The 27827-nt window shown below is 45.4% G+C and overlaps 2 protein-coding genes across 2 annotated transcripts; both read left to right on the top strand.

Annotated features, from left to right (window-relative positions):
- The first annotated feature begins 1716 nt into the window (after positions 1-1716).
- Positions 1717-8055, top strand: urm1 (ubiquitin related modifier 1). The gene is made up of 5 exons (XM_047044808.1): positions 1717-1771; positions 3084-3154; positions 6516-6597; positions 7586-7634; positions 7848-8055. Exons 1-5 carry the CDS (start codon positions 1737-1739, stop codon positions 7914-7916), a joined length of 306 nt encoding a protein of 101 aa, XP_046900764.1. The 5' UTR covers positions 1717-1736; the 3' UTR covers positions 7917-8055.
- Positions 8056-20282: 12227 nt separating this feature from the next.
- cercam (cerebral endothelial cell adhesion molecule) lies at positions 20283-27045 on the top strand. The gene is made up of 12 exons (XM_047044770.1): positions 20283-20625; positions 22228-22338; positions 22685-22802; positions 22999-23133; positions 23416-23620; positions 23787-23906; positions 24019-24095; positions 24247-24353; positions 24468-24600; positions 24764-24891; positions 25321-25524; positions 26700-27045. Exons 1-12 carry the CDS (start codon positions 20423-20425, stop codon positions 26929-26931), a joined length of 1773 nt encoding a protein of 590 aa, XP_046900726.1. The 5' UTR covers positions 20283-20422; the 3' UTR covers positions 26932-27045.
- Positions 27046-27827: the final 782 nt, after the last annotated feature.

The following is a 27827-nucleotide window of genomic DNA, read 5'->3' as shown; positions in this document are numbered from 1 at the left end:
TTCTGCCTTTCCACTGCAGGCCCATTGTGTGGCCCATTGTCAGCTGGCCCTATGGGACTCCGCCCAGACCCGCGGCCCTCTGAGCAGATCTGAAGGTCCTGACGTCTGAATGGGATCATCCGCCGCCGCAGAGATGAACCAGAACTAGATGAGGTGTACTTGATTTAAGGCCACCCATTACAGTAACACCTGTGTAGCAGTCCTAAAATGTGACGAATCGGATGTAGATTAAACTCATGTTTGGTTGGATTCCTGCTCGGGACACTGATTGGTGCTCCCCGGCCTTTTTGTGTTGAGTTTGCATGTTCTCTCTGTGCTCACACGCCTTTCCGCTGGTCAAAACCCCAATACTGAATATATTGCTCTCCAGCCTATGTTGCTGGCCAAAACATGGGGTAAGCACTCAGACCTAGCACCTCCCCTCAGAGGGAGGAGAACAAGATGGGAGAATAGCAGAGAGATCATTCTATTGATGGACTCTCAAGCATGTGTGTGTGCATACGTGTGTTGGTGTAGACGTCCCAGCGTGTGTGTGTGTCACATTGTGAGATAAATAAAGGTTTCTTCTTATTCTACAGGATATATACCATATTTCCAGGGCCAATGTTAAATGTGTTGTGCCTAATTTGATATATCAAATATCTTTGCTAAGATTGCTGGTTGCTGTTAAACTTGAGAGTCAGCAGGGCCAGGCCGGTCCACAGTGATGGGTGGGTGACAAGTCTCTGTAATGAACTTGTCTTTGAGTGCTTGGGTTCGTCATCTGCCAGCTGGCACCGCCTTGTGGGTGTTCCATTATCAGCAGGTCAGTCACCCATCCATGGTGGGGCACTTGGTTTTAGGTCATTATTAATCTCCTCTTTATTAATCTCCCCAATATATTTCTTTTGAAGATATTTGTGCACCGAGAAAAGAACATGAATGCACACAGACATACAGTAATATGTGTTTCTCAGGAATGGCTCTTACCTAATGGTCTGGCCTCTGGTGAAGTTTACACTCTTTGATTCTGCCACAATCCACCTGGCGTTCCCTCACTTCGCCCTGGTCTCCTCACCAGGTCCCTCACCAGGTCCCTCACCTCGACTTCACCCGATTCCACCCCCTCCCCCTCCCTCACCCCCAACCCCACCCATCCCTCAGTCCCTCCGTGAGTCGCTCCACCCCTGGACTACTAATTACCACATGAATGGGAGGCAGGGAAGGGCCAGTGAAGCCTCACACACACCAACAGAAGGCAGGGAATTTGCAATTCAATCCCCACCCCCCCGAATCGGGACAGGCCTGTCACCAATATGACAGAGGACAGGGAAGGGGGGATTTGTTAGACACACACACAAGCAGACGCAACCTCGAATCAAGCACGCTCAGGAACACACACACCATCCACAACCAGGCATATTTTACATCCCACAATCCAAACACACACTTCTTATTCAACTCCCCACCCATCCCGCTCTGTCGAGAATGTTGTTGCATTGTTTTGATCTTGCAAGCTGCGCTATAACACAGAGGATCATTCTCAAATTGCAGGATTGACGAAGGTTCTAGTTCAAATTATTAGATTGTATAGTACGTATATTGTTCTATAAACATTTACATTTCTGTTGTTTAAGGAAAGAATAAATTCACTGTGGCTTCTATACATGTATGGAGGGATGAAATGAACGAATACTATTGCGGATTGGTCACTTCCGTCGCCGTTGCGTAGTAACTTCCTGATTGTGACAACAAACATGGCGGCGCCCTTAGCACTACACCTGGAGTTTGGGTCTGTACATACTTCATTATTTTTATACTTTGACGGTCAAGTTTGGAATGTTTTACGGTCATTTACGATCGTTGAGTGTATCTTCGCATTCCGTGCAGTGTGAAAAATGACAGAGAAATGTTCGGTGCGTTTTAACAGAAGCGTGAGTGGATGCTTCCAAACTCGCTTGGTAATCAGCCCATGTTAAGGCTATGCTCTCACACCACTAAATGCTTTTCGAACCTCATCTTGCGTCTAAAATTATGCATATGTGCCCTGTTTCGCATGGTAGACAACACATTTACTGTTGGCTAGTGGTGCAGCTTCACTATGTTTAATATGAAGGGGGGTGGGGGGGGGGGGGGGGGGGGGGGGGGGGGGGGGGGGGGGGGGGGGGGCAGAAGAGCGTGTGGTATGTGCTATTCGTTCTGCATATGTCACGACAGATGAGACTTAGACACAGAAGTAGCCTCTGACCGTGTCTTCTTCGACACCTGCGCCCTTTTAGTCTAATTCTTTCAATTCTCTGAAAGAATGCTACCACTGTACATTGAGAGACGCATAGTCATGCCTGTTTAAGGTTCTCTAATTGAAAACAGTACGAGGAAAGAGAGAGAGACATATTATTGAAATTTGGCTCACTTCACGGGTGGACTCTGGACAAAGTACTAGTGAAATGGCTAGTGAGTGGTCAAACCTCTCTCTCTCTCTCTTATTCTCTCCATCTCTCTGCTGTGCTCCACTGATCTCTGGGCTCTAAGCCAACCCTAGAGGAACGGATTCTCCCAGGGATGTGAGCTGTCTTTATGGGCCCTGCACCTGCAGCATAGGAAACACGCACACTTGCAAAGTCAACACACGTGCAAATACACACACACACTCAACAGTGTAACTCACAGTCAACACTTGCAAACACACATTTGCATACTGACATACTAGACCTACATGCTGTCCCTCTCTTCCTGTCTCCCTACCTACCTACCTCTCTCTGTCTCTCTCTCTCTCTCTCTCTCTTGCTCCCTCACTCACCAAGGAGGATCTATAGAAGGCTGTCCTCTGTATTTCTCTGTGGGGGGGGAAACATCTCCCTTTTCTCTCCCAGGCCCTCTCTTCACCACATCACTCATACCCCGCTGAGATTAACACACCCCTGCAGCTTTAATCCTAGATTAGGAACATTTTGAATACCACCCTGATGGAGTTCAGACTAGGATTGTACTGTATGCACTGACTCTGTTATGTCAGATGTCATGGATTGCTACTTTATGAAGTTATAAAGGATGTCCCCCCCAAAAATCTGAGCTTGTTAAAATCAAGGTTGTTTCCTTTTCAGAGGAGGGGCGGAGCTTCTGTTTGACGGCATCAAGGAGCATCATGTGACTCTGCCCAGCCAATCAGAGCTCTGTGAGTATTATTCGTCTGTCCACAAACAACGTTCTGTGTATATCAAATATTCCGCTTTAAATCAGAAACCTCTGAACTGTAGCTGTAGATACTCGTCCAGCTAGCTCTGTAGTGTGACAGATAGAGGGTCAGGTCCAGCTAGCTCTGTAGTGTGACAGATAGAGGGTCTGGTCCAGCTAGCTCTGTAGTGTGACAGATAGAGGGTCAGGTCCAGCTAGCTCTGTAGTGTGACAGATAGAGGGTCAGGTCCAGCTAGCTCTGTAGTGTGGCAGATAGAGGGTCAGGTCCAGCTGTGGAGATGTGTGATCATCAGAAGGCCACTTGGTGTGAAGGAAGGAATATTCATTACCAAACCAAACACAGCTCACATCATGTCGTGCTGCTTGCTCCTTCTCTCTCTCTCTCTCTCTCTCTCTCTCTCTCTCTCTCTCTCTCTCTCTCTCTCTCTCTCTCTCTCTCTCTCTCTCTCTCTCGCTCTCTGTCTCTGTCTCTCTCTCTCTGTCTGACCTGCTGCTGACTGTTGTCTGTCTCCCTGCCCGTATGTCCATCTATCCTCTTAGCCAGTCCGTTGCTAATCGGGTACAAAAAAGCAAATTCCTGAGTCTCTCCTCCATAACAATGGTGAGGAGTCCCCCTCCCCCCCTGCTTCCTACCTCTCTCCCTCTCTCCTTCCCTCATATCCCCTCCATCCTCCTCCCCTCCCGTCTCCCTCCTCCTTTCTCCCCTTATCCCCCCCCCCCCCTCACTCCCCAGTTGCTAGCTAGCGTGTGTTAGCCTCCCTGGGGCTACCAGTCATTCTGCTCCTAACTGATCCATTAGGCCCGCTCTTTCAGTCGCTAATGTTGCCAGTAGTTCTGCTGATGGGGCTTTATCCCAAGTACATCGTCGAGTTGGGAGGAGGGGGGGGGGGGGGGGGGGGGGGGGGTTACTGAAATTGAGGGAAGAGAGTAAGATGGTTTTGTGAATTTAGAAGAGGAAGAAGAGATGGGGGGGGGGGGCGGTATTTCATGGGGGAAGGGGGGGGGGAGGGGGAGGTGGAATTGAAGAGGAAGAAAAAAAGTAGACAGGATAAGGTGTCTGAAGTCAAAACCTCAGAGGAACGTACACATTTAAGAACATGAGAACATAGAGTATATTACCTCCCTCCAACATTGTTCAGTTTGACCCAGTTGTGTGCGAACAGAGAGTAAAACGGCTCGCTCTTACCTTGTCAGACAAAGGGTTTGTGTCCGCGGCCTGGCAGGGTAGAGTCTCCACAACAACCACAACAATACTTGACCAGAGCCAAGAATGTGAGCCATGCTTGACCTTGCTACACCGGCTGACCTGTGCGCGTGTGTGTTAGATTGTGCGATAGTGTGCTTGTTTGGGTGCTACTGTGTGTGTGAGCGCAGTGTGTGTTTGTGTTGGTGTGTGTGAGGGGGGTTAGCGTTGGGTCTGCTGCTCCCATCCTTCCAGGGTTAGAGCGGTTACAATGGAGGGGGTGCTGCAGATATAATTGCTTCAGAATCCTGGCTCGCTCTCTTTAACCCCAGGCAGTGATTGACGACCTCTCGATGAATCCCCCTTAATACAGACCCCCTACCCCACCCCACCCCGAATCTCCCATCACCCCCCTTTAGTCTTCCCCTCACCCACACAGTCACCCTTTTTCAGCACCTCTCCATTCCTTATGACAGACTCCCGAGCGCCCCCCCCCCCCCCCCCCTCTGACCCCGCCGTACCCCTGACCCCCCCCCCCCCCCAGTCTGACCCCCCTAGGACTGCTCCCTCTCACATCTCTTCAAGATGGATAGCTTCAATCTGCCCCTCCCACACGCCGCCACCATCGCCATCAGAACGACGCCACGCTCTCAAGAAGAAAACAATATCTGTGTGGGGGGAGTCTCGGGGGAATAGAAAAGAATAAATAGAACGCTTTTTCTTTTTTTGTGAGTCGTCGTGCAGACATCTCCCCCCCCCCACCCACCACCACCACCATCATCCCAACCACACAACACTGCTCTCCCATGATGCACCTGGAGGCCTATGACGCACCCCCAGTGTCATCCCCTTCCCCCTCAGAGCCCCGCCCACTCTGCCTGGCGCCGTCCTTTACGTCCTGCGTAGCTCTGGCTTCCTCCAGCTCCGCTGTATGGCGGACCCTCAGCTGCACACACACACACACACACACGGACCTGGCTCCATGTCTTGGCTGACCTCGGCATCGCGCTGACGCGAGGTACGTGGACATCACCACGCTCAGATAGACAAAGTGACAGAGAAGAAAGAAAGGGAGAAAGAAGGGAAAGAGTCACCGCCACAAAGGAGAAATGATGAGAGTGGTGGGATTGCTTCTGTTTTTAGCTCTGCTGAGGTTCAGGTCAATATTCATTGCTTCCTCAGTGGCTCGATCCTGAGCATCAGTCTTCTTTATGGAGTAGGAGCAAGAGAAGGGGAAGGGGGGTGGAGAAGTTAGGCTCATCATTAACTCCTAAACAGCCTCACAGTCTCCCAATTAACCTGGACCCGCTACACACACCTATACACATAACCTTACGCAATCACACAAAGAGCGGTCATGCTGTGTTTGGCCGCACAGCTTGAAAACAAAGCGCACCCTCTGTTTTGTTCATTCCCGAGGTTCCTTCAGACGCTGGTTTTGTCTGTTTCTATAGTCTGAGACGCTGGAGTCCACAGCCGCAAATCTGGAATGTGTGTGTGTGTGTGTGTGTGTGAGACAGAGAGAGTGAAAGAGCGAGATAGGGGGCAATGGCAGTCCTGTTCTTGCTCTCATGCACCATCATAAGGCATGGACTAACACCATTATTAAATCTGATATTATGTGCACACACACACACTTCAGAAACAGGTTTATTGCCAAGTAGGTTTACAAACATACAAGGAATTTATTTTGGCATAACAATAAACCTATACACTGACGTCCATTCACTACCCCTTTAAAGTGCAGTGTATGCTCCTGTGTATCCAGATACTATAAATTATGTTTCATTATAAGGTAACATTTGGAGGTTGGAATTATTTGAGGAAAGAATGACAATTTAACTGTTTTTTAAGTATTCTAGAATTCTGCTGTCCTCCAGTGTTCTAGAATACAAACAGCCTCCAGTGTTTTCAAATAAAAGCAATTGCAAGCGTTCTCTCCCCAAAATGTAACCGTCCCAGAGGTGAAGGGCAATCTTTGTTCTTTCCATGGTCCTAGACATCATCCCCTCCCCCTCGTCCCTGCTGCCTCCCTGTGTCCCAGCCAGCCGAGCCCTCCGTCCCCGCCTCGGGTCTGTCGCGTCACATCGACCGGGGTGCTGGACCCACGCACCTTGAACTCTGACTCTTGACCCCTGCCCCCTGTCTGTGTGTGCAGGGGACATGAAGCAGCTGCTGGTCTGGATCAGACAGAACCTGCTAAAGGAGCGGCCTGAGCTCTTTGTCCAGGGGGACACTGTGTGAGTACACACACACATGATCACATGCACACACATGATCACACACATGATCACACACACACACATGATCACACACATGATCACACACACACACATGATCACACACATGATCACACACACAATACTGTCTGACCACCTTCAGCTTGTTCTCTGCATCCGGCTGCATACACACCAGCTGTAACCCTGAGGTGTGGTCCTGGTGGGGTAAGAGGTGATCTACAGGCAGACAGGCAGACAGACAGACCGACAGACAGACAGGCAGGCAGGCAGGCAGAAAGGAGGATCTGAAATGTAGAGAGGTTGTGTTGGCTTAGCAAGGACAGCGAGGTTTGGTGTCTGATTGGCTTGGCTGGTTTTTACTGCTTTCTTTACAGACAACTATTTATAGGGCTATCTACCTAGCTACCTAATGGGGGAGGGGGAAGAGAGCTCGGACACCTATAGATTGCACCAATTAGCTTTGAGTGTGTGTGTGTAACAGAGAAATACACTATGTATTTGATAGACTTTAAATTCTCAATTCCCTTTAAGGTTTCTGTTCTATTGTGTGTGTGTTTGTTTTGCGAAGGACGTGTGTGTGTGTGTGTGTGTTTGAGGGCTCCTGCCTTACCGCCCTTTCTCGTTGTGATGTCATAGCTCTTAGTTGTGCTGGGGATGCCATATAGGACCTACGATTGAAGCTGACATGCTACCATTCTACAGCACACGCTACACCACTACAGCACACACAGTACCTCATGCCATGGGCTCTTCTGTGAAGGGGCAGTTCACAATCCCAAGACATTCACACACATTTCCTGGTTTGCCATCGTCTCCTCCTTAGCTGTCATTTGAAACTTGTGCTTTATGCCATAACCTGTGGGCTTGATTTTAGCTGTGTGTGTGTGTGTGAGTACGTGTGTGTGCGTGCGTGTGTGTGCGTGTGTGTGCGTCGGTGCGTGTGGAGCATATATGTGTTTAATGTTGTCTGCTGTCGGATGCATCACAGGCGGCCTGGGATCCTGGTGCTCATTAATGAAGCAGACTGGGAACTCATGGTGAGTGTGTGTTGGTAACAGTATAGCGGTGTGTGTTTTACTGAAAAAGCTCTGCGACGCTCACACACACGTACACGCACACACACACACACATGAAGAGATTATTTGTACAATTTTTGCTTGTGTAAGTCAACAACCAAAAATGCAAGGCAAATGAATAGAGATAGATTTCAAACATTTATTTTGGATGTTGTGTGTTTCTCTGTCTCCTAGGGAGAGTTGGGTTACCAGCTTCAGGACCAGGATAATGTAGTGTTCATCTCCACTCTTCACGGAGGTTAGGACTAAACACACACACAGACACACCGCCTCACCCAGACACACGTCCTGGTCTGCACTTCCTGGACTACAAGTCCACCCGGACAGCGGACCCCACCCCGCTCTCAAGACGTCTCCTCTCCTATTGTCCCTCCGCACAGCAGAAAAAAAACTCCAGTGTTTGGTTGACACACACACACACGTACACACACTCAACTTGGGCCAACCCGCTGTCAGTATACTGGGATGCTGTGATTTATGTTCTGGGGGGACATTGTCCTCAAACCTGTGACAGGGTGAAGTCCACTCCTATGTCATTTTGTCCCTATATGCGCTTTGGTTCAACGCGATATCCATCCTACCACATTTTACCCATACACATACAGCAAGGACACAGTGGATACGGACGTTTTTTGTGTTCCTTTATTTTATTTCTCAAATAAAATAATTACAAATGTCAGCTCACATTGTTTCCTCATTACCATATTACAATTTCAATAGTGACATTTTTGTCTCACAAATTGTTTAGGCTGGATTTGAACTACAAAGTGAAACATTTTATTATGTGTTTAATACATGCTAAGATACTTGTTTGATTTATTCTTACGTTTTGATCTTAAATTATGATAATTATGATACAATGTTTTGGTAGATCATTTATTAAAATGTGTTGCAGTAGGAACATTTGACTTTTAAATACCCTATGTATGTTTATTTTGTTAGTAAATATATTGGAACATGAAGAACAAGTTACAAACATTGTATTTTTGTTTATATGGTTTTTTTTACATAAAATATAGTCCAATATAAAATTGAATGTTACTGTACATTGGTAAACTGTATGGCATTGGAGATAACTTTCTTCAACGTGCCACCGAGGCATTTAAGAATGTTAAGGATTATCTTTGAACATTTATACCACGGTGTCTCTCATGTCACAGTTATTTAATTGACTGATGTTGTTTTGTAAAAGTTCAGGTCTGATCTGATCAATACACACGCAGTGTGCTCAGAAATATGAGTTGCAGGCTGTAACGGTCGTTAAGGATTATTTAGGTGAAATTTGCTTCATAGTTTCACCTCTAGAATATTCATATGGAGAGCACAGAGGACCGCGGCGGGAGGTCGCTGTCCCGCTCCCGGCGATGTGCTCTCCGGAGCTCCAAAAGCCCTTTTCGCGGTTGTGGAGTCGATTTGCAACGGGAAACCGTCTGATAATAGTAACTATAATGCAGATGCTAATGAGGTGCACGAGGGAGAGCTGTTGTGTCAGTGTCCGGGCTGTTTAGCTCAGGCGTGTGTGGCGAGAGAAGGGGTGGGGGGCGTAGAAGTGGGGAGAGAGGGGCGAAGAAAACACACATCTTCCCCTGCGGTGTGACCTGTCGACGGGCCAAGAGTCGGTCTTCTCCACAAAACGTGTGAATAATTATCAAAGACAATTCTAACTGGGCCTCAAAGCCAGTTTAAAAAACTCCTTTGTTTTCAACAATGTTTTACGGCGTGCATTTATCTTGTTGCCTAATTTGTTTATTGTCCGCTTAACAAAATGCAGGATAAATATACAATTATTGTCAATTTTAACTATTTTGGGGGACATAACTATTAATTATGCCACGTTGAAAAATGCCTGTGGGTAATTAATATAATGTTTTAAATCTGAAATCTGAATCACGTTTTTCAGACTATTCTAGTTGGTCATTGTTCTAAATAGTTTTATTTTATAATTGTTTTAAATATATTCTTGTAATTATAACAATGGTTATGACAATGATTCATATAAATGTTCGAATTTTTCCATTTATCCTCGTTAAATGATAGGATACATCCCGATGTATAGACTAAGTAAGCTAATAGGCTAAATTAACAGAAACAAACAAGGACTGCTAATAGGCAACTTCTTTGCAATAAAAAAAAATGCTATGATAGGTCCTGAAATTTAACAAGAGTAGAAGCTAATTTGTGTAGTATATTCAAATTTACTATAAAGATATGCCCACATTTGCTCACAATTAGGCTAATTGTTGTTTAGATGTGCATCAACAACGATGTGTTTCTGCTCCAAATCTACAACACTGTGTTGCTGGACTGAGGGGGGGGGCAGGGCATCAAGGGACTTTTCAATGGAGTTAAAACGAAGCCATACCAATGGAGATCGGTGCATACTGTATGGAGGGTTTGTCCTCTAAATATTTTATTATATTATTATATTGTAGATCGAAAATCATGCCAAGTTTGTGAAGCTCATATTCAGTAGGATATATAAAGGATTTGTCCCATTTGTTTTCGATCTGAAAAGTCCATGTTTGTTTGACTTAGTGAAGAAAAGAGAGATTAGGAGAAATGTGTGGTCTTGCACGCCAATGCCAAGTGTGAATTTCTCCACAATAACGTATGTTTTATTATTCTTTTTGTCCTGAAAGCTGAAATACACTAAACCATATCAAGGACGGACGTGTGTGTGTGTGTGTGTGTGTGTGTGTGTGTGTGTGTGTGTGTGTGTAGGTCTCATATGCTACGAAAGTAGGCTACATTTTATTTCTGTGTTTTGTGTTTGTTTGTTTGTTTGCTTATGTGTGTGTGTGTGCTTGTCTGTGTGTGAGAGAAAGATAATTCTTGAGTATAGCTACATGTAAAGTAAATGGACAAATCTGAACCTTTATATAAAAGATGATTCCATGTGCATGGTTGTTTAGCCTGCACCAGGCCTTTATAGAATGTCTGTTATATAACAAAACCTTACTCTAAAAGTGACAATAATACCACTAATATCCCAATAATTTCAATGTGTCATGTTTTTATAATATACCTAATAATATCCAAGGTTTAAAAAAAATACATTGCAGTGTATAGCCTAAGCCTATGAATAACACCCGGAGTATCAAATATGTTTGATTACTTTATTTGATAAAACAAACCTAAAGGGAACCAGCCAATAAACTAGGCAAATAACTCTCTCACGTGCTTTTAGGTGAAGTGTCACTAAATTCTAATTTAGTCCAGGGGTTCTGCCCCATCACACGTCATCATATACGTCCTGAAAATGCTGCCAATCTCTCTGTTCCCACGCTAGCTGGCTCCACTATATGTTCATGGTTTTGTTTTTAACAATACGTAGGTTATCTTATCTGATTAATCCATATCGACCCAATTTAATTGTGAGTAAAACCAAAAGACTGTTCGACATATTCGCCATAACTCCCTTGTACATCAATATGCCTGCAACAATATTAAAGCGGTTTTTACTGTCCATTGGACAATGACACGCACTTTTCTGTTATCGTTTGTTTCTGGGTTAACATTATTTTCGTTTTGGTTGTTGTGATCTTTAACAACTGCAGTAGGCCTACTCGCAGACGAGTACCCTATGCAATGGTATATCGAGTGTTTAAGAAAGCACTCCTATATTTTACAAGCAAAACAATAACAAGAAATTAGTGAAAATGCTTTATTATGCGTCCATCCCACTGATTTAGCAAGATCGTGGTGCATGCCTGGACTGCTTGTCAGAACGAACTTCAATATTGCCATACCCTTAGACTACTTATCATTTTGGACCATGACCCCTGATCATTATTGTAGCCCTATACTCATTTGATGGTTTAGCTTTCTGTCCCGTTCTAATGATAATTTTCTCAAGACCGGAGCTGAGGACACAATGCAATTACAGCTGCACAGGCCTCTGTGTGGCTTGTCAAGTAACTGTATTGTACAAATAGTGAAAGTCACTCGATATATCAATGGCTTCGATCAATATTTGCCATTTAAAACAAACCGAGTTGATTAGATTTTCGAGTGTAAATACTCATTGAGACCTATTGGGCGCAGCAGGAGAATGCAGAACACGGAGCAGATGGGGTTTCCACCACTTTATTGGCCTGTCGAGGCAATCCTTCTTCTTCACCATACAAGCACATTCACATTTGGGCCTCTGTGGAAATATTGAACTTCTTACCTGCCGTCGGGTAATTAAAATATAATGATACAATAACGAAATAGCACACTCTGGATGATTTCATTTTTTAGGGGGTAAAGCTTCGACGATCAGGAGCCTCCAGCAACAGATGTCCATACACAATTCTTGGGTGTTTGGTTTGACATTTTACAAGAATTGCGTTTGGACAATCAACCGCTTGGACTCAGAAAAGTGCCCTGGATGGAATAAGTAAGACAACATTCACATCTTCGAGTGATCAAATATAACTTAGACTTCTAGTTAAGTTGCACCAAATGCACTTGTTTTAAGAAAGCTTTCTCTGATCCGTACAACCTGACATTTTCGATAAACAGAGTAGCCTACGAATCCATCATAGCCTATCTCTCTATTCTCCGAGCAGTTTAGCCATTTCTGTTGAGCACTCAGTGTCGTGATAAGTTATTAATCATTCATACATTTCACAATTTAAGTTGCCTTAGGTCAATGCCCACAAACAACAATTGTTTCTGTTAAGAGGCCTATGAAATGTTCTCCTGAAAGGATATCTTGCCGCCCAAAAGTTGTATCCACTTCAACAGATTCTTCTACAGTCCTTGTATTGTATAGGAAGAGTACTTACTAGCTCAGCCTGGTGTACATAGCAAGGCCTTAAGCTATAGATGCTATGTTTAGGCCTCTACCATTCTGCTATAATTCAGAGCAAGACTCAGACGCACTTCCGTTGCGTTTCTTTGCCTTTCTTTCATCACCAACAGCCTACTTGGGAAACAGGAATTTTAAACCCAACTCTTCACGAGTACGATGTTTAAAATGGCTGTTAACATCATATTACGGATGTTAAGGGTATCTTTAAACAATTCCAGTATTTAACAAAGGAGCAATTTAAGCAACAATATGCAAATGAAAACACGAGTGATAAGAATTCAAAGTCCGGGTTTTAGAATTAAAAAAACGATTCGCCATATCTGCACCTGTGAGGACGTACATTTGTGTAGCTTCCACACCGCGTCATCGTCAAGTCTTCTGGTGATCTCACAAACACAACAACGTCCGAACGATCCAACGTCAATTCAAATGGGAGATTTTCTATAACTTTAAAAAAAGGAGTGTTTTTCCCCCCCATTCTTTTTTCTCTGGTTATTGAGAGCACATAAGATGAAATGGAGTACACCGCTCAGTCCTGTGCGTCTTCTCCTATTCCCACGACTTGCGCCGTAGGCTATCCGTGTCCAAATGCCCCCAGCAAGGAGAGGAAAGCAAACCAAAGCAAAGCGTGCGGGAGCGAGGATGCTCGGAGCAGGTTGTCAAAACCCTCAGCTCCGCGTTGACTTGATGGGACCCTTCCTTGGGGAATGGCAACGAGTGTCCAGATCGCTCCTCTTCTTTGCTTTTACTTGGTCTCGTCCAACAATACGGTGTTGCCGCGACGGTCGGCGAAAGGGAGTGGGGACGAGATTCGCTTGGTACTGAATTTGAATAACACCACGGGGTGATGAATGTCCATTGTGCGGCTGAGGTAATGAATCTGCACTGTCCTCTGTAGCACACACAGGCCGGCAGCTGCGAGCGGGGGGGGCAGTAGCCTCTTAAAGACACAACAGCCCCATTTTCTGTCACCCCCTCTCTCCAATCTCTCCAAAATTGATGACAATACCAACAGTGTTTATTCAAGACCCCAAAGTACTGTCAGCGCTGCATGACGTTTGTTTTCTGTGTTCTCTCTCTGTGTGAGCGAGCTAGTGCAACGCTGTAACCAGTCACTGGACATAAAGCCATTCCTTGACCATTCTAAGAGCGAAGTATAGGCCTATCTGAACAGAAATGGCCGAGGGTCAAATAATGAGATGGGGCGAGTTATGTCAGCGTGTCAGATGGTCAGGTCGGTTATCATACTGTAGTTTGATTGTTTTGACAACAGTGACATAATTGAAAATCGTAGAAAATAACTAAGCCTATTTATTATGCTGTTGATAAGAGATAATATTCCATATGTCACAGGTGCCATTGCGTCTTTATCTCGTAGTAAACATTTCCGTCTTCACTTGCCCTTACCGCACACTGGGGTTTGAACTCGGGGTGCACGCACGCGGCATACAACGGCCACCTCAAGCAAAAAAAAAGAAGAACACTTTAACCAGCTACTGATGAGTGAGTTTAACAACTTCAAACTGGGTTACACGTACAAATTATTTGACCTGGAGCCGAATTCGGATAGGATGCGTTGCTGCGCTTGAAGTGCAGGTGCACTTCAAACAGTGTCCCCAAACAATGTAGGCTAAGGGGTTGACAGGAGCAGGCCTGCAAGGAAATTAGAAAATAATTTGTCAGGTGTTCATCTTAATGGTGTTTGGCTTATTAATCAGGTTTAATTTACTTTTAATTAACACTCCTTGAACGTCGAACTAACTGGTTGAACGTAGCCCACAGGTAGCATCATCACATGTCTGTTGTTGCTTGCGTTTTTGTTGTTGTTTGTCTATTTTCTTTTGACTGTTTTTATGGTCTAATTTTTAACGATTTTACTTTTGTGAATCACTTTGTGTCCTGGCTCTGTGAAAGGTGTCACATTAAATCAACGATTTAAGCCTATACTACAGGATTCTAGATGAAACTAAAACATTATTATGCGTAATATATAGGCAATTATATAATAGGCCCTAATATATATGTATATAAATGTTATAAATAGCATGTTATCTAAATACTTTTTTTTTTGTCAATGTTTTATTTCCTTTATTTGTTTATGCGTAAAACATCAGAACGCAATAATCGTTGGGATAATGTTTCTCTTTGTGAAATATTCTCCCATAAATAGAACGTTCTCAAAGCGGACCCTGACCAGAGATACAGTCTATGATCCAGAAAACCTTCTGCACATCAGCGCATCGTTTTCACGCTCGCCAACGTCCACTGATGAAACCCCGCGCGCCTTCTCTCAACTCTCCCCAATAAATCACTGAGTTGATCCCGCCCCTCAGGCATGGGGGGTCCTCCTCCTTAAAGTAAAATCCGTTTTCTCTTTCATCCCTCAGAAGGAGGCGAGTTAACCTCTCCTGATCTCCCAGCTCGCCTTTCTTAGTCCCAGAGCTCTATTCAGAGCTCATTTGCCCCCTGAAAAGCAAACTTCTCCACACCGCCTTTTCACGCCTCCACTTGGCGGGAACTCTGAAGAGGAAGTTATGAATCTGACTCAGTATGTGGAGGAGACATTTACTTCAGAAGAGTTCAGATAAAAAAAAACATTATCCTTTTTCTTTTATATGGATTGTTCACAGTGTCAACACACTGTTTCAGTGTATGGTTATTCTTCTAATTATATTCACACGTTTAGACAACTTAAAGCACAAAGAATGATGTTTAACAGGGCTGTCTTTACAATAAGCACACATTATAATTTAAGTCTGAACTTCTGATAGAAAAACAGGCAGCCATTCAGCAAGTCTAACAGTCTGCCAGCCAGCCAGTCAGATAGCCTGACAGTCTGAAAACAACCCAGCCAGTCATCTAGTCCAGCAGTCTGCCAGCCAGCTATCCGGTCAGAGAGTGAGGCCAGTTTGCTTTCATGTGAAGGGGTGTACAAACAGACCCATCGGGGGTCCATCCCGGCCCTGCGGAGGCCTGAGTGGAGCTCCCCAGTCTCCTGATCAATGCTTAACCTTAGAGCACTTAAAAGCACTTTGAGCTGCAATTCTTGTATGAAAAGTGCTATATGAATAAAGTCTTACTTACTTACTTACTTAACCTGCCGAGAGAGAGGGGCGGTGGTGTAGCGGGGCCCAGGACAACGGGGAGGACTATCAGCCCTCCTCTGGAGAGATGTGGGGGACAATGGAGAGGGGATCCCCCCTATGGAAGCCTCCCCACAGGGAAGGCATGTCTGTCATGCTGGGAAGGTAACAGCAGCCTGGGACTGCCCAAGGCTATAGAAGGTACAACTAGCAGCTAACAGCTAACGGCCGATAGCCTATGATAAGGTAAGGTCAGACTGAGGATTAGTTGAGTATACATCCTACCGCTAACCTGCTATGTGCTGGCTGAGAGTAAGAAGAGTGTGGGCTCTAATAATAACACAGAATCGGTAATGGTCTGTAACCAAACCCAGTAGTTAGATAAGAGAGCTGTATTGTAGTGAACAGGCAATGAATCTGGTGCTACAGGACGTTGAGGTCTGAAGACTACGTTTGGCCCACAAGGAGTCTCCTCAACTGCTCTTGTTGCCTCCCACCCCCTGCCAGTCCCCACCCCCCTACACCCGTCCAATCTTAGCTCTGCCTTAATATCCCCCAGAATTCTTTGACGGAGGCTGCATAGTTGCCTGGCAACGGGAATTCGGCCAGTTAGGAGCAGGAGAGTGGACGAGGTTAAACAGCCTGTAGGGAGCTACTGGATAGCATCAGGTCTTCCTCCTATAGCTCTCCCTCCCTTTGGTATATATTATTGCTAGCCAGGATCAGGTCTTCCCCCAATTCACCCTCCCAAGGAAATATCACTCCAACAGCTAGTGTAAGTTCCTTGCCCCTATACTCCCTCTGATATACCACTCAAATAGCTACTGTCAGGTCTTGCTTCCTATAGTCCACTCTCCCTCACTCCAACAGCCAGCGTCAGGTAATTCCCCCTAAACTCCACCTAACCTCTGCTACCACTTCAGTAACAGCAATCGACTTCAAGTCCTTTCTGGCCAAGCACCAGCATTGGCCACTTTCACTGTGGTGAAAAAACAAGGAGCCCCTTGCTCACCTGTCACTGCATCTTAACTGACCTCAAACATCCCTCAGACACATCCTCTCTCTAGCCTGTCAGAAGTCCCGTTTCCTGCAAAGAAACAGGGGATGTTGGTGGGTCATGTGACATGTCTTATCACTAGCTGTTAGTAGCTGCAGAACCACAGAGCTCGTGCTCCAACTAGCTCAACTGCATGCATGCCAATTAGCACCTACACATTTTTAATATGCATCTAATTAGGATTAGGGTTTAATTAATTATTTAAACATATTAGGAGAACTAACTGCTGAACAAAACCTGTCTCATCAACTTATACTCAATTAAATTCAGCCGGTTGGAAGGATAGCTAAGTAATTCTAGAAAACTTTCCATTCTAGACCATTCTGCATTTTAGAACATCCAAACTTATCAGAACGCTGGAATACTTAGCAACCAGAATCTGTGTTGTTCTAACGACGGATGTCTTTATGACTCTAAGGTGGACTGCTTTACAGGGACCTCCTTTAGTTTGTAGTTGTGACAGAATGGTGACCATTCTGTTTAATGAGGGTTTATTATGTGGGTTCTCCACCCAAATACTCCAGCAGAATGACAGTTGTAAATGGCCTATAAGCTGAGGCCAACTGTGTCAACTCATCATTATCTGTTTCTGTGGGGTATCTGTTATTTCTGTGTCTGGTTTGGTTGTAAATAAAGTCTTTACAAAACTACAAATGTACTATTCCAAATAAACTATACTGATACTGAGCTATACTGCTACTACTCAAACTATTACTCCTACTGCAGCTTTTATAGCACTAATAATGTTCTGGTCTGTCATAATATGTCTTAAATGTAACCGGATTGAACCAGATCCTCTTGATCTTCATTATGACCTAGCAAGCAATACAGTGTTATTTTTTGCAAGTAAATAAGTCTCTTTCATATTGCTTTCACACACACTGCAAGTGCTAAGGACATGTTAAGCACATTTTTCAGCTGAGCAAATCATCTCAAAGAAAATGTAAACATTAGGTCTTAACATCTGTCTCACATGTGAACCCCCTCTGACTGTGTCCAAAACGTTTATGCCCAAGTGTTCCTCCAGCAACCAGTCCTGATTCATGCATAACAGATATACCTTGTAATGCATCATGCAATGAGATGTGTTGCTGCATTGTGAGTGAAAACATTTTGGCTGATTCTGATGAAAGCATGTCAATATACAACAAGTATAGAGAATGCAGCGTATAATGCAGATGGGTTGCTGCATTGTGACATCGTTTTTTGTTTGCTTGATTGTTCGTTTAGCTTGATGTTTTTTATACAGTAATTTGTACATTTTCAGACTCCTGTTCTAATGGCCTACATCTGAGTATTCATACTCTTGAGGAGGATTCTTTCGGCTTTACTGTGGTCATCTTTGGTAAAATACCATAATGTTTGGAAAAGAATGTCCAATCTGTAACATGTCTGCCTTAGTTTTATAGTATTTACTCTACCTATAGTATAACTAAATATGACACTGACAAATATATCAGAACATTTTATAAAAATAATTGAACATATAAAAGAGGATGAACTATTAGCCAGTAAATTAGTAGCTGTAGTTTATGTTTATTTTTGGTTTTTCACAATGTGTGCTTCATGTTTGGCTACCCGCGATGTTTGGGGATATCTCTGTGTTATTATCGGTGACCTATGCACTTTTGTAACGCTCTCTCTTGGAAGTCGCTTTGGATCAAAACGTCTGCTAAATGAATAAATGTAAATGTTTATGGGGCTATTGAGTAATGATTTATTGAACAGAATTGTCAATATATTAGGAGGTGATTTTTGTGAGTCTGTGCTCCAGTTTACGGCTGTGTTGACTGTTTAAAAAAAAGGAATTCAGTTTTGAAATATGTGCTTAAGGAATTAAGAAATAACTGAAATACATCCTGGCAGAACGTTCTACTGCTGATTGTCGAAATGAGGGCTTGTATGTTTAACCCCTGTGAGTGGGGAGGGGGTTGGTGTTTGTGTAGAGCTGCCACATGTCCCTTTAAGGTGGACAAGGCAGGATGGAGATGAGGGAGGAGAGAGAGAGACTTGGATAAAAAGTGAGAGAGAGAGCTAGAGAGAGACATGGACAAAGAGTGTGAGAGAGAGAGAGAGAGAGAGAGAGAGAGAGAGAGAGAGAGAGAGAGAGAGAGAGAGAGAAAGGGACAGAAAGCGTGAGGGAGAAGAAGAGAGAGAAACCAAGCGATGTTTCTCCTGAGCAGTTGTAAAGGCTGCTGAGTAAGAATGTGCCAACCGTGGGACCCTGAGTGACAGTTATTGACCCGTAGAGCCCGGAGCCGTCAGTGTGGGAACGTAGTTATTGATTATCACCATGGCTATAAAGGTTCCAAAGGTTTCTCAGAGTGTCACGACTCACCCCCGTCTCCCCTCCCCTTCTCACCCAACACCCAACTCCCCCCGCCAAACCTTAGTGAAGAAAAGAGGAGTGGGCGAATGATGATGGTGGGCTGGAAGAGTTGGGTAAAGTGTGTGTATGTGTCTGTATGTGCGTGTGTGTATGTGTGTGTATGTGTGTGTATGTGTGTCATGGCAGACACCCCACTATGTGTGAAGAAGAGCAACTCAATTGAGAGCCCTCATCCACCCAACTGTTTCCAAATAAATGGTAGAGCTCCCCATCCTTCCTAAGAATCACCATCCACACACACATACAGAGGGTGCCATATCGTAGCAGTGTTCCCTGACCCCTGACCCTTGCCCCAGGAGTGAAAAGTTAGGTCAAACTCACCAAACCCTGCCACTACCGAGGTTGCTGGGAAAGAGGCACAGCGAGGCTGGGGGGGGGTCAGGGCTGGGTAGGTGTGTGCGTTGTGTTAAAGCAGAGGGTGTCATGAATCTCTTTGACCCCCGGTCTCCTGGTCCCCCTGGCCAGAGAGGGAGCCCCACACTATTGTCACAGAGCCGCTGTTCCTTCACTCCTCCATTCACAGATCTTTCCTAAAGAAAGAGCTTCCGAAAATCACTTCAGATCGCTTTCATAGAACTGGTTTAGCCTTGATGTATACCATGGACCAGTTTGACGCCTTTTCCATTTTTCTCTCTCATCCTCGCTCTCCCTCTCTCTCTTATCCTCTTTTTCTTTCATAACCTCTCCCTCTCTCTCTCATCCTCTCTTTCTTTCATTACCTCTCTCTCTTTCATCCACTTTTTCTCATCCTCTCTGATTAACGAATCAGACAATAAGCAATAAGTCTAGATTGATGTATAATTTCTAAATTAAAATGTATCTTCTTAATGAACACATTCTAGTGTATAGTCTATTGTGATTAGGACAACGACACAGACCCGGAATATATAGATTATATTATAGTGACTGAATCACCTTGAGTCGAGCTAGAACATCAACTCAATGCTGCCATCTGTAGGCACTGGTTTCGAAACAAAATGATAATAACAATCATAATTTAAGAAACAATTTAAAAACTGATTTTGACATTAATCTTTTTTCAACGGTTCATTTAAGGCTATAATTCCACATGGAAGTCGTTAGACCAGAGTAGGCTGATAGATTAATAAATAGCTATGTTAGTTCTAAGTAGCCTAATTATAGCCTACACGTTTGTAAACTGCACTGTTGCCGAAATGTCTTAATTCGATAATTTAAAATGTTGATCTTTCTTGGTATGGTAAAACAATGCTTTGATTTGAGTGCGGAAGTTGTAATTTTGGTAAAACACTGGCTCGGGTCGGAACACGTCAGAAAGACTTCTAGCAGCTGCTGATAGAGGGGGAGCAAAAAGTTAAGGAAAAGTCCTTTTTCTTGCATTGGTGACGCGGACTGAAACAAGCTCCGTGCCTCCGTTGCATTACCACTTTGTATTCTTCCACGATGTTGCTTCGGTTTCTAGTTTTAGGGGCTTTCATTAGCAGAATAGCGTGTTACTTTTCGGAAGAAAAATTTCCCGAGGAGTCTACTATGCAGCCGCCGACAGTTGTAATAGCCATTATTGCTCGCAACGCTGCGCATTCCTTGCCTTACTATCTTGGTGCTTTGGAGAGATTGAACTATCCTAAAGACCGCATATCAGTCTGGTAGGTGGATGCTGGGAACTCTGTTTGTGTCCGCTATTTGTCCCCGAAGTCCCTTTTATCAAAGTGCGGCAGGCGTTCAAAGGTCGATCGCGTTGAGATTAGGTTTTGAATGCTTCCCCTGCTCTCTTATAGCCTCACCCCTCTTCAAACCTAACCCCATTCTCTATGACAAGTCTGAGTGTGTGCTTATGTATTAGAAAGAGATTGTGGATGCGTTCTCTAAACAACTTTGAAGGTCTAAACCAGGGGTGTCAAACATACGGCCCGCGGGCCGGAACCGGCCCCCAAGGAGGTTCGATCAGGCCCGCAGGATCATTTGAAAGTGGAAAAAATGCATAGAAGACATGGAATTAATATTTTTAATTCGCTGCAATTCATGGATTATCCGCTAAGGGGCGCACTCTTTCCATCAGAGTAGAAGACAAGCCGCATCACTGAGACAGACTGAAAACAGCAGACGGTATCAATGCGCCATCTGCTGCTTGTTACGACGTTGTTAATACCTTGGTCTCTACTAGGGATGGGCGAACGATGCCTTGTGAAGCTTTGGTGGTTTCTTCCGGATTGTGCCGGCCCAAAGAGCCGAACCATCGGCGCTTTGAAAATGAACAGCGTCATCTAGCAGCCGTTTAAACTGGCTGAATGAGGCGTAGTGGTTGTCTCCGACGGTAGACTACCCTACGTTATTCAATATTTAATTAAGGTTACATGTGTTCATTTTGATCTGATATTAGTGCTCACACATTAAAATGTTGTGATACATCCGTAGGCCTTTAGAATTATGTCATTTTCTCACAGTAAAAATTAAAGAATATCGTACGAGATTCACTGGACTGGGGCGCGAACTTGGGATCCCAGATTTGCATTAACAATATGTAATCGTACAACGCTTTAACCAACTACACCACCGAAGAGATCATTACTTGTTAAAGCGGTTGGACGGACTTTATACGATATAGTCTTTATATCAATTAAACTAGATAACACAGAAGAAAGACATGATATTTTGGTTATTTATAGCAGAGTATGGTATAATTTTAATGGTCCGGCCCACTTGACATCTCCCTAGGCCGTATGTGGCCCACGATGCGAAATGAGTTTGACACCCCTGGTCTAAACACTAGCCCGTTTTTAGACTTTAAACTATTCAATACAATTTTGTTGAATTTAAAGGCTGCCAAAGCGTTAAGGCTAATATCAATTCCCGTAGGGCAAGTTCACTTGGTGAGATTGTAATTGTAATTTACTTTTCATATACATCACAACAGGATTTTACCAAGATAATACTAAACCATATTAAACAGACTCAACACAGAGGATCTCCTGTGTTAATAACAGGTCAATAAGGTACTGATAATGTGAGATGTGGGTTTGGTGCTTAGTTTAAAAAGGGTCACATTTTCCTGTCTGTGTGTTGTGTGTGTGTAATATTATTGTGTGTGCATACAATGTTTTTAATGTGTGTGTGTGTGTTTGTGTGCTATATGCGTGTGTAGTGCCGTTCATTGTATCCATGTAGGTTGGAAGCAGGACACTGACAGAGTGATTCCCTTCACGTGAACAGAGGAGAGGATGAATACACTTGTGCTGATGTGTCCTCAGGGCAGCGACTGACCACAACTCAGACAACACCACGGCGCTGCTGAGAGAATGGCTCACGGTGGTGCAGAAGTTCTACCACTATGTAGAGTGGAGGCCCATGGACCAGCCCACGTGAGTAGGGAGGGAGGGAGGGAACTAGAGTGAGGGAGACAGTGAAGGAGTTTTGTGCTGGAGGAGGGGATCCCTCACTGAATTGCTCCTCCCAAGGTTTCTTCCATTTTTTCTCCTGTAGTGAGTTTTTCTGGGAGTTTCTCCTTGTCTTCCCTGAGGGTTTAGGTTGGTTGAGGGGCAGTTCTATGGGCGTATGTGAAGCCCTCTGTGACATGCTTGCGTGTAAAAAGGGCTATACAAATAAATGTTGATTTGATTTGCTGGAAGATGTGTTTTGTACATGTGTTCTGCTGTGTGTGTGTGTGTGTGTGTGAACTCCAGTCCTGACCCCTCCGTTGCTGTGCAGGGCCTATGCAGGAGAGCTGGGTCCTAAGCACTGGACCAACACCAGATACGAGTACCTCATGAAGCTGAAACAAGCAGCTCTGAACTTCGCCAGAAAACGCTGGGCAGACTACATACTGGTACTTCGGTCCACTCACTGCTACCTTGCTGCATATCATCATGTAGACTAACTGACTCAGTGTATGAACACACCCATCACACACAGATGGCACACGCTCATTGTTCATCGTCAACTTGGGGTTGTAGTTGGATGGTAGATCTCACTGTGATTGTATTCTGTCTTCCTGATCCATCCTGTCTGTCTGGGTGGGCCAGTATGCTGACACAGACAACATCCTGACCAACCCAGACACCCTCAACCTGCTGATCGCTGAGAACAAGTCAGTCATCGCCCCCATGCTGGATTCCCAGGGAGCATACTCCAACTACTGGTGTGGCATCACCCCTCAGGTTGGTGTGGACTTCCATTGTAGTCTTTACTTAGGATATTAGAGCCTAGTGATCTTAGGTAGTGTTTATTATGAGGCATGCTTGGTCTATATATATATATATATATATATTCTCTTCTAGTTTAGTATCATGCATTTTTTTATATATATATATATATATATATAAAACATATCCTTCATCTATTCATGCACTCAATCGTAATATATGAATGTATATCTGATTCTGATAATCTCATACACTTTCTCATCGCTCTATCCTTCCTGCCTTCCGATTTGTTGTTAGGGTTACTACCGGCGCACAGCCGAGTACTTCCCCACACGTCAGCGCCACCGTCTGGGATGCTACGCAGTTCCCATGGTCCACTCCACCTTCCTGCTGGACCTGAGGAGGGAGGGAATGAAGCAGCTGGCGTTCCACCCGCCACACCCCGACTACTCCTGGCCCTTTGATGACATCATCGTCTTCGCCTTCTCCTGCCGTGCGGCCGGTGAGACCCATGCACACACACACAGTATCATATATAAAGTACATACACAACCAAACACGTGTGTCCACTCACGTATACACACACACACACACAGATATATTCACAACAAACACCCCCTCGACACTAGCATGCCCAGCTCACCCTGCATGTGTGTGTGTGTCTGCAGAGGTGCAGATGTACCTGTGTAACAAGGTGCGCTACGGTTACCTGAACATCCCAGCCAAGCCCCACCACACCGTGGAGGACGACCGCATCAACTTTGTCCATCTGCAGCTGGAGTCCATGAGTGAGAACACGACCCACTGCACACCATGAATCCCAATGACTAAAACGCTAGAAAACAACCTAACGAAACAGCGTGACTCTCTCCCACCCCCCCCCCCCCCCCCCCCCCCCAGTCGAGGGCCCCCCGATGCACCCCTCCCGCTTCGTCCATGTCTTCCCCAAGAAGAGGGACCTCATGGGCTTCGACGAGGTGACGTTGGCATGGCTTCCGTAGCTGACGGCAGTGCTTTCGACTGTTCTGTGGTGTAACTAGACATATCCTGACCTGGCAACCCCTGACCCTCTGTGACCCCCCCACACCCCACCCCCCCCCCCCCCCCCCCCCCCCCATCCCATCCCAGGTGTTCTTGATCAACCTGCGTCGCCGCCTCGACCGCCGCGACAGGATGTTGTTCTCTCTCAACGAGTTGGAGATCGATGTCAAAGTGGTGGACGCCGTGGACGGGAAGTACGTGTGTTCCTGTGTGACTGTTCATGTGTCTGTGTGCTGTGCACATGTGTGCTGTGCACATGGTCAGCCGTTTACTGTCATGTTTCTGTGTTTCTCTGTGTGTGTGTACAGTGCTCTGAACAGCAGTAATATTAAGATCCTAGGTGTGGATCTGCTGCCTGGATACTACGATCCCTTCTCTGGTCGGACACTGACCAAAGGAGAGGTGGGCTGTTTCCTCAGCCACTACTACATCTGGAAGGAAGTGAGGACACACACACACACACTCACTCACACACACACACAATCCTGAGACTGGTCTCTTCCTTTACCTTATCTCTCCTCTGCCCTTTGCCCCCTCTTTCCCTCCTATCCCTCCGCCTCTTCCTCCTCTTCCTCCTCCCCCCACATTCCGCCCTCCTCCCCAGATGGTGGACCTGCAGATGGACAAGGCTCTCATCCTGGAGGACGATGTGCGCTTCCAGCCTAACTTTAAGCGGCGGGTGCTGCGTCTGTTGGAGGAGGTGCAGCTGGTGGAGCTGGACTGGGACATCATGTGAGGCCACACATATTAAAGCAAATGGATGAAATTGAATTCTAGACGTTTTTGTGACAACAATTTGGGGATCATTTGGTGGAGAAGGCCCTTTCCTGTTTTGGCCTGACATTGCCCCTTTGGGTCGATAATGCCCCGTAAAGAAATGTTTTGTTGAGTGTGGTGTGGAAATGTAGGCCTGCACAGATCCCTGATTTGAAGACCACTAAACACACTCTGGATAAATTATTACGCCGTCTGCAAGCCAAGCAATCAACCGAGAACTGCCCAACCTCCCTAGTGCTCTTGTGGCTGAATGGAAACAAATCCCACATCAATGTTCCAACTTTTTCTGCAAAGCCTTCCCAGAAAATTGAAGGCAGTTCTAGAAACATTATTCTACATCCTGAATCCATTTTCCTGTCCTTTGCTTCCTGTTCCCTTTGTTAGATACCTGGGCAGGAAGCAGGTGAACCCTGGTAACGAGGAGGTGGTGGAGAATGTGAGAAACCTGGTAGTGGCCGACTACTCCTATTGGACGCTGTCCTACGCCATTTCGCTTCAGGGCGCCCAGAAACTGATGAATGCTGATCCGTTGTCTAAGATGCTGCCTGTTGACGAGTTCCTGCCCATCATGTACGACAAGCACCCCAAGTACGTAACTAGCGACCACGCTGTTGGCACGTCAAAGAAAGGTCCTGGAAGAATTCCACCTCAATCTCTCCCACTCAGTCCTGAATGGAAAGTCTGAGCATTAGAATGTCTTGTTTAGGCTCCTGTCTCACTTCTTTGCAGCTAGCCAGACAAGGAACAGCGCAAAAACAAATTCAGATTCAGCTTGCTATTTTAGTTTACGCGCAGTGTACTTGTGCGTTGCGGTGTTTAAAAGGATCTATATGTGTCCACGTACAGTATAGATTAGAGCTAGATTAAAGCAAAACACAAAAGTGTTGCATTGTGGGTAACGTCTGCGGTCAGGCTCAGAAGCTGACCACGCTGAGGTTGCCTACTAATCTGTTCTCCCCATCCAACAGGCAATGCCAGCTCTCAAATAACCCACCACCATTCTTCCCAGCCCTGACACACATTTCTTTCACTAAAGTGTCCAGCTCCTCTCTCTCCTCCAGCTCCATAGCTCCATGTGGAGAACAGACTAGTGGTGGCCGCATTCCAAGTCGTCCTTAAAGCTGCAGCACTACACTGTTGACCACATCAAATAGCCGTCAAAGGACTGGGAGAGGAGGGGTGGATGATGGTGTGTGTGGGGGGGAGGGCGGATAAGGAGATGTGAGGGGTGAGAATAGGGAGGTGAGGAGGAACTGAAGAAGGGGAGGAGTAATGGGGGAGAAGGGGTGAGGAGGAGGAGGGGTGAGATGCCTGTGTGTTCTGTCATGCATGGAAACCTGGCCTCCTGCCATTTCTCAAACCCAGTCTCCCTCTGGGCCGTAGGTATGTGTGTGTGTGTGTTTGTGTTTGTGTGTGTGTTTGTGTGTGTGTGTGTGTGTGTGTGTGTGTGTTTGTGTGTGTGTTTGTGTTTGTGTGTGTGTTTGTGTGTGTGTGTGTTTGTGTGTGTGTTTGTGTGTGTGTGTGTTTGTGTGTGTGTGTTTGTGTGTTTGTGTGTGTGTGTGTGTGTGTTTGTGTGTGTGTTTGTGTGTGTGTTTGTGTTTGTGTTTGTGTGTGTGTGTGTGTGTTTGTGTTTGTGTGTGCACCATCCATTCTGCTTAGTAATCTCTCAGCAGTATCCTGTTTCATCAGTGAACTACAAGCATCTTCTGTAATTTGTGTCATTTTAACTGATCTGCTACCGTCCATCTTTGTCCACCTCCCAGTGAAGACTACAAATCCCACTTCCCCAACCGCAACCTGCAAGCGTTCTCCACACACCCCCTGCTGGTACGGCCTTGCCACTACGCCGGGGACCCCCAGTGGGTGAGCGACACGGAGACCTCCACGCTGTGGGATGACGACGCCGTCAAGACCGACTGGAGGGGTTCCCACAAGACCCTGAAGGGCGCCCCCCCTACGCAAATGCTGCAGACAACCTACAGGGACGAACTCTAAACTGGGGTCACCACAGGGTCACAGGGGGTCAAGGTTCAGTGACGGGGAGGCCGTCGGGTAGAGGAGAGTCGGGAGGGTGTTCTGTGTGTGTGAAGGTGTGTGTGTGTCTGCATGTGTCAGTGAGAGTGTATGTATCCATGCATGTTCCAAATATAGAAATTGTTGCGGGCTGTTTCAGCAAGGTTGCTTCATGGAAGAACGTAAGTCAGGTTGTTCTTTGGTTCGAATGCAAGTTCTTTATTTGATCTCCTCAAAGCTACAGACTGTGTGCTGTCTATGAAAGCCCTGGCATAGCGTGCATGGCAGAGTGCCCAAAGCAATAGACAGGATATCGTTTTATACACTTTAGACAAGGCCCGTCCTCTAGCTTAACATGGGCTAAACATGGGCATACAGAAACACATCCTGCTCTGGCCATCTCTTCCTTTTCCTAATGTCAGCACTTGTATTCAAAGTGCATCTCTCAGTGTAAAGGTCCTGCATTAACCTGTGTCTGTCCTTTTCCATCTTCATATCTGGGTGTATGTTATGTCTATCTAAGGTCAGTTATGGCCTTCTTCCATGTCTCCTGATTACTTTTCTAACCTTCGGTCAGTGACGGTTCATCTAAGGTAACTAAGATCTTGTTATGTGCTGTGTCTTGTTCTTTAGGTCAATGTTAGTTCACCTGAGGAAACCCCTTCAGTTCTTAGTCAATGAGGTCATCTCAGGATAATTCAGACAGTTCAGGGCTAGTTTCATGCAGGACAATCAACCAGTTCAGTGATAGTAGTTTCATACAGTTTTCAGACATGACTTCTGTTCTGTAAAAGGAACACATCTTCTTGTTGTTGAGAGGTGAGTCTGACTAAGAACTGCAGGGCAAAGAAGACGATGTCTGAAATATTTTTAGGCGA

The sequence above is a fragment of the Hypomesus transpacificus genome, chromosome 22 (genome assembly GCF_021917145.1).
Source record: "Hypomesus transpacificus isolate Combined female chromosome 22, fHypTra1, whole genome shotgun sequence".
Lineage (NCBI taxonomy): Eukaryota > Metazoa > Chordata > Actinopteri > Osmeriformes > Osmeridae > Hypomesus > Hypomesus transpacificus.
Note: the sequence above shows the minus strand (reverse complement) of the source record. Positions and strands in the feature narration are given on the sequence as shown.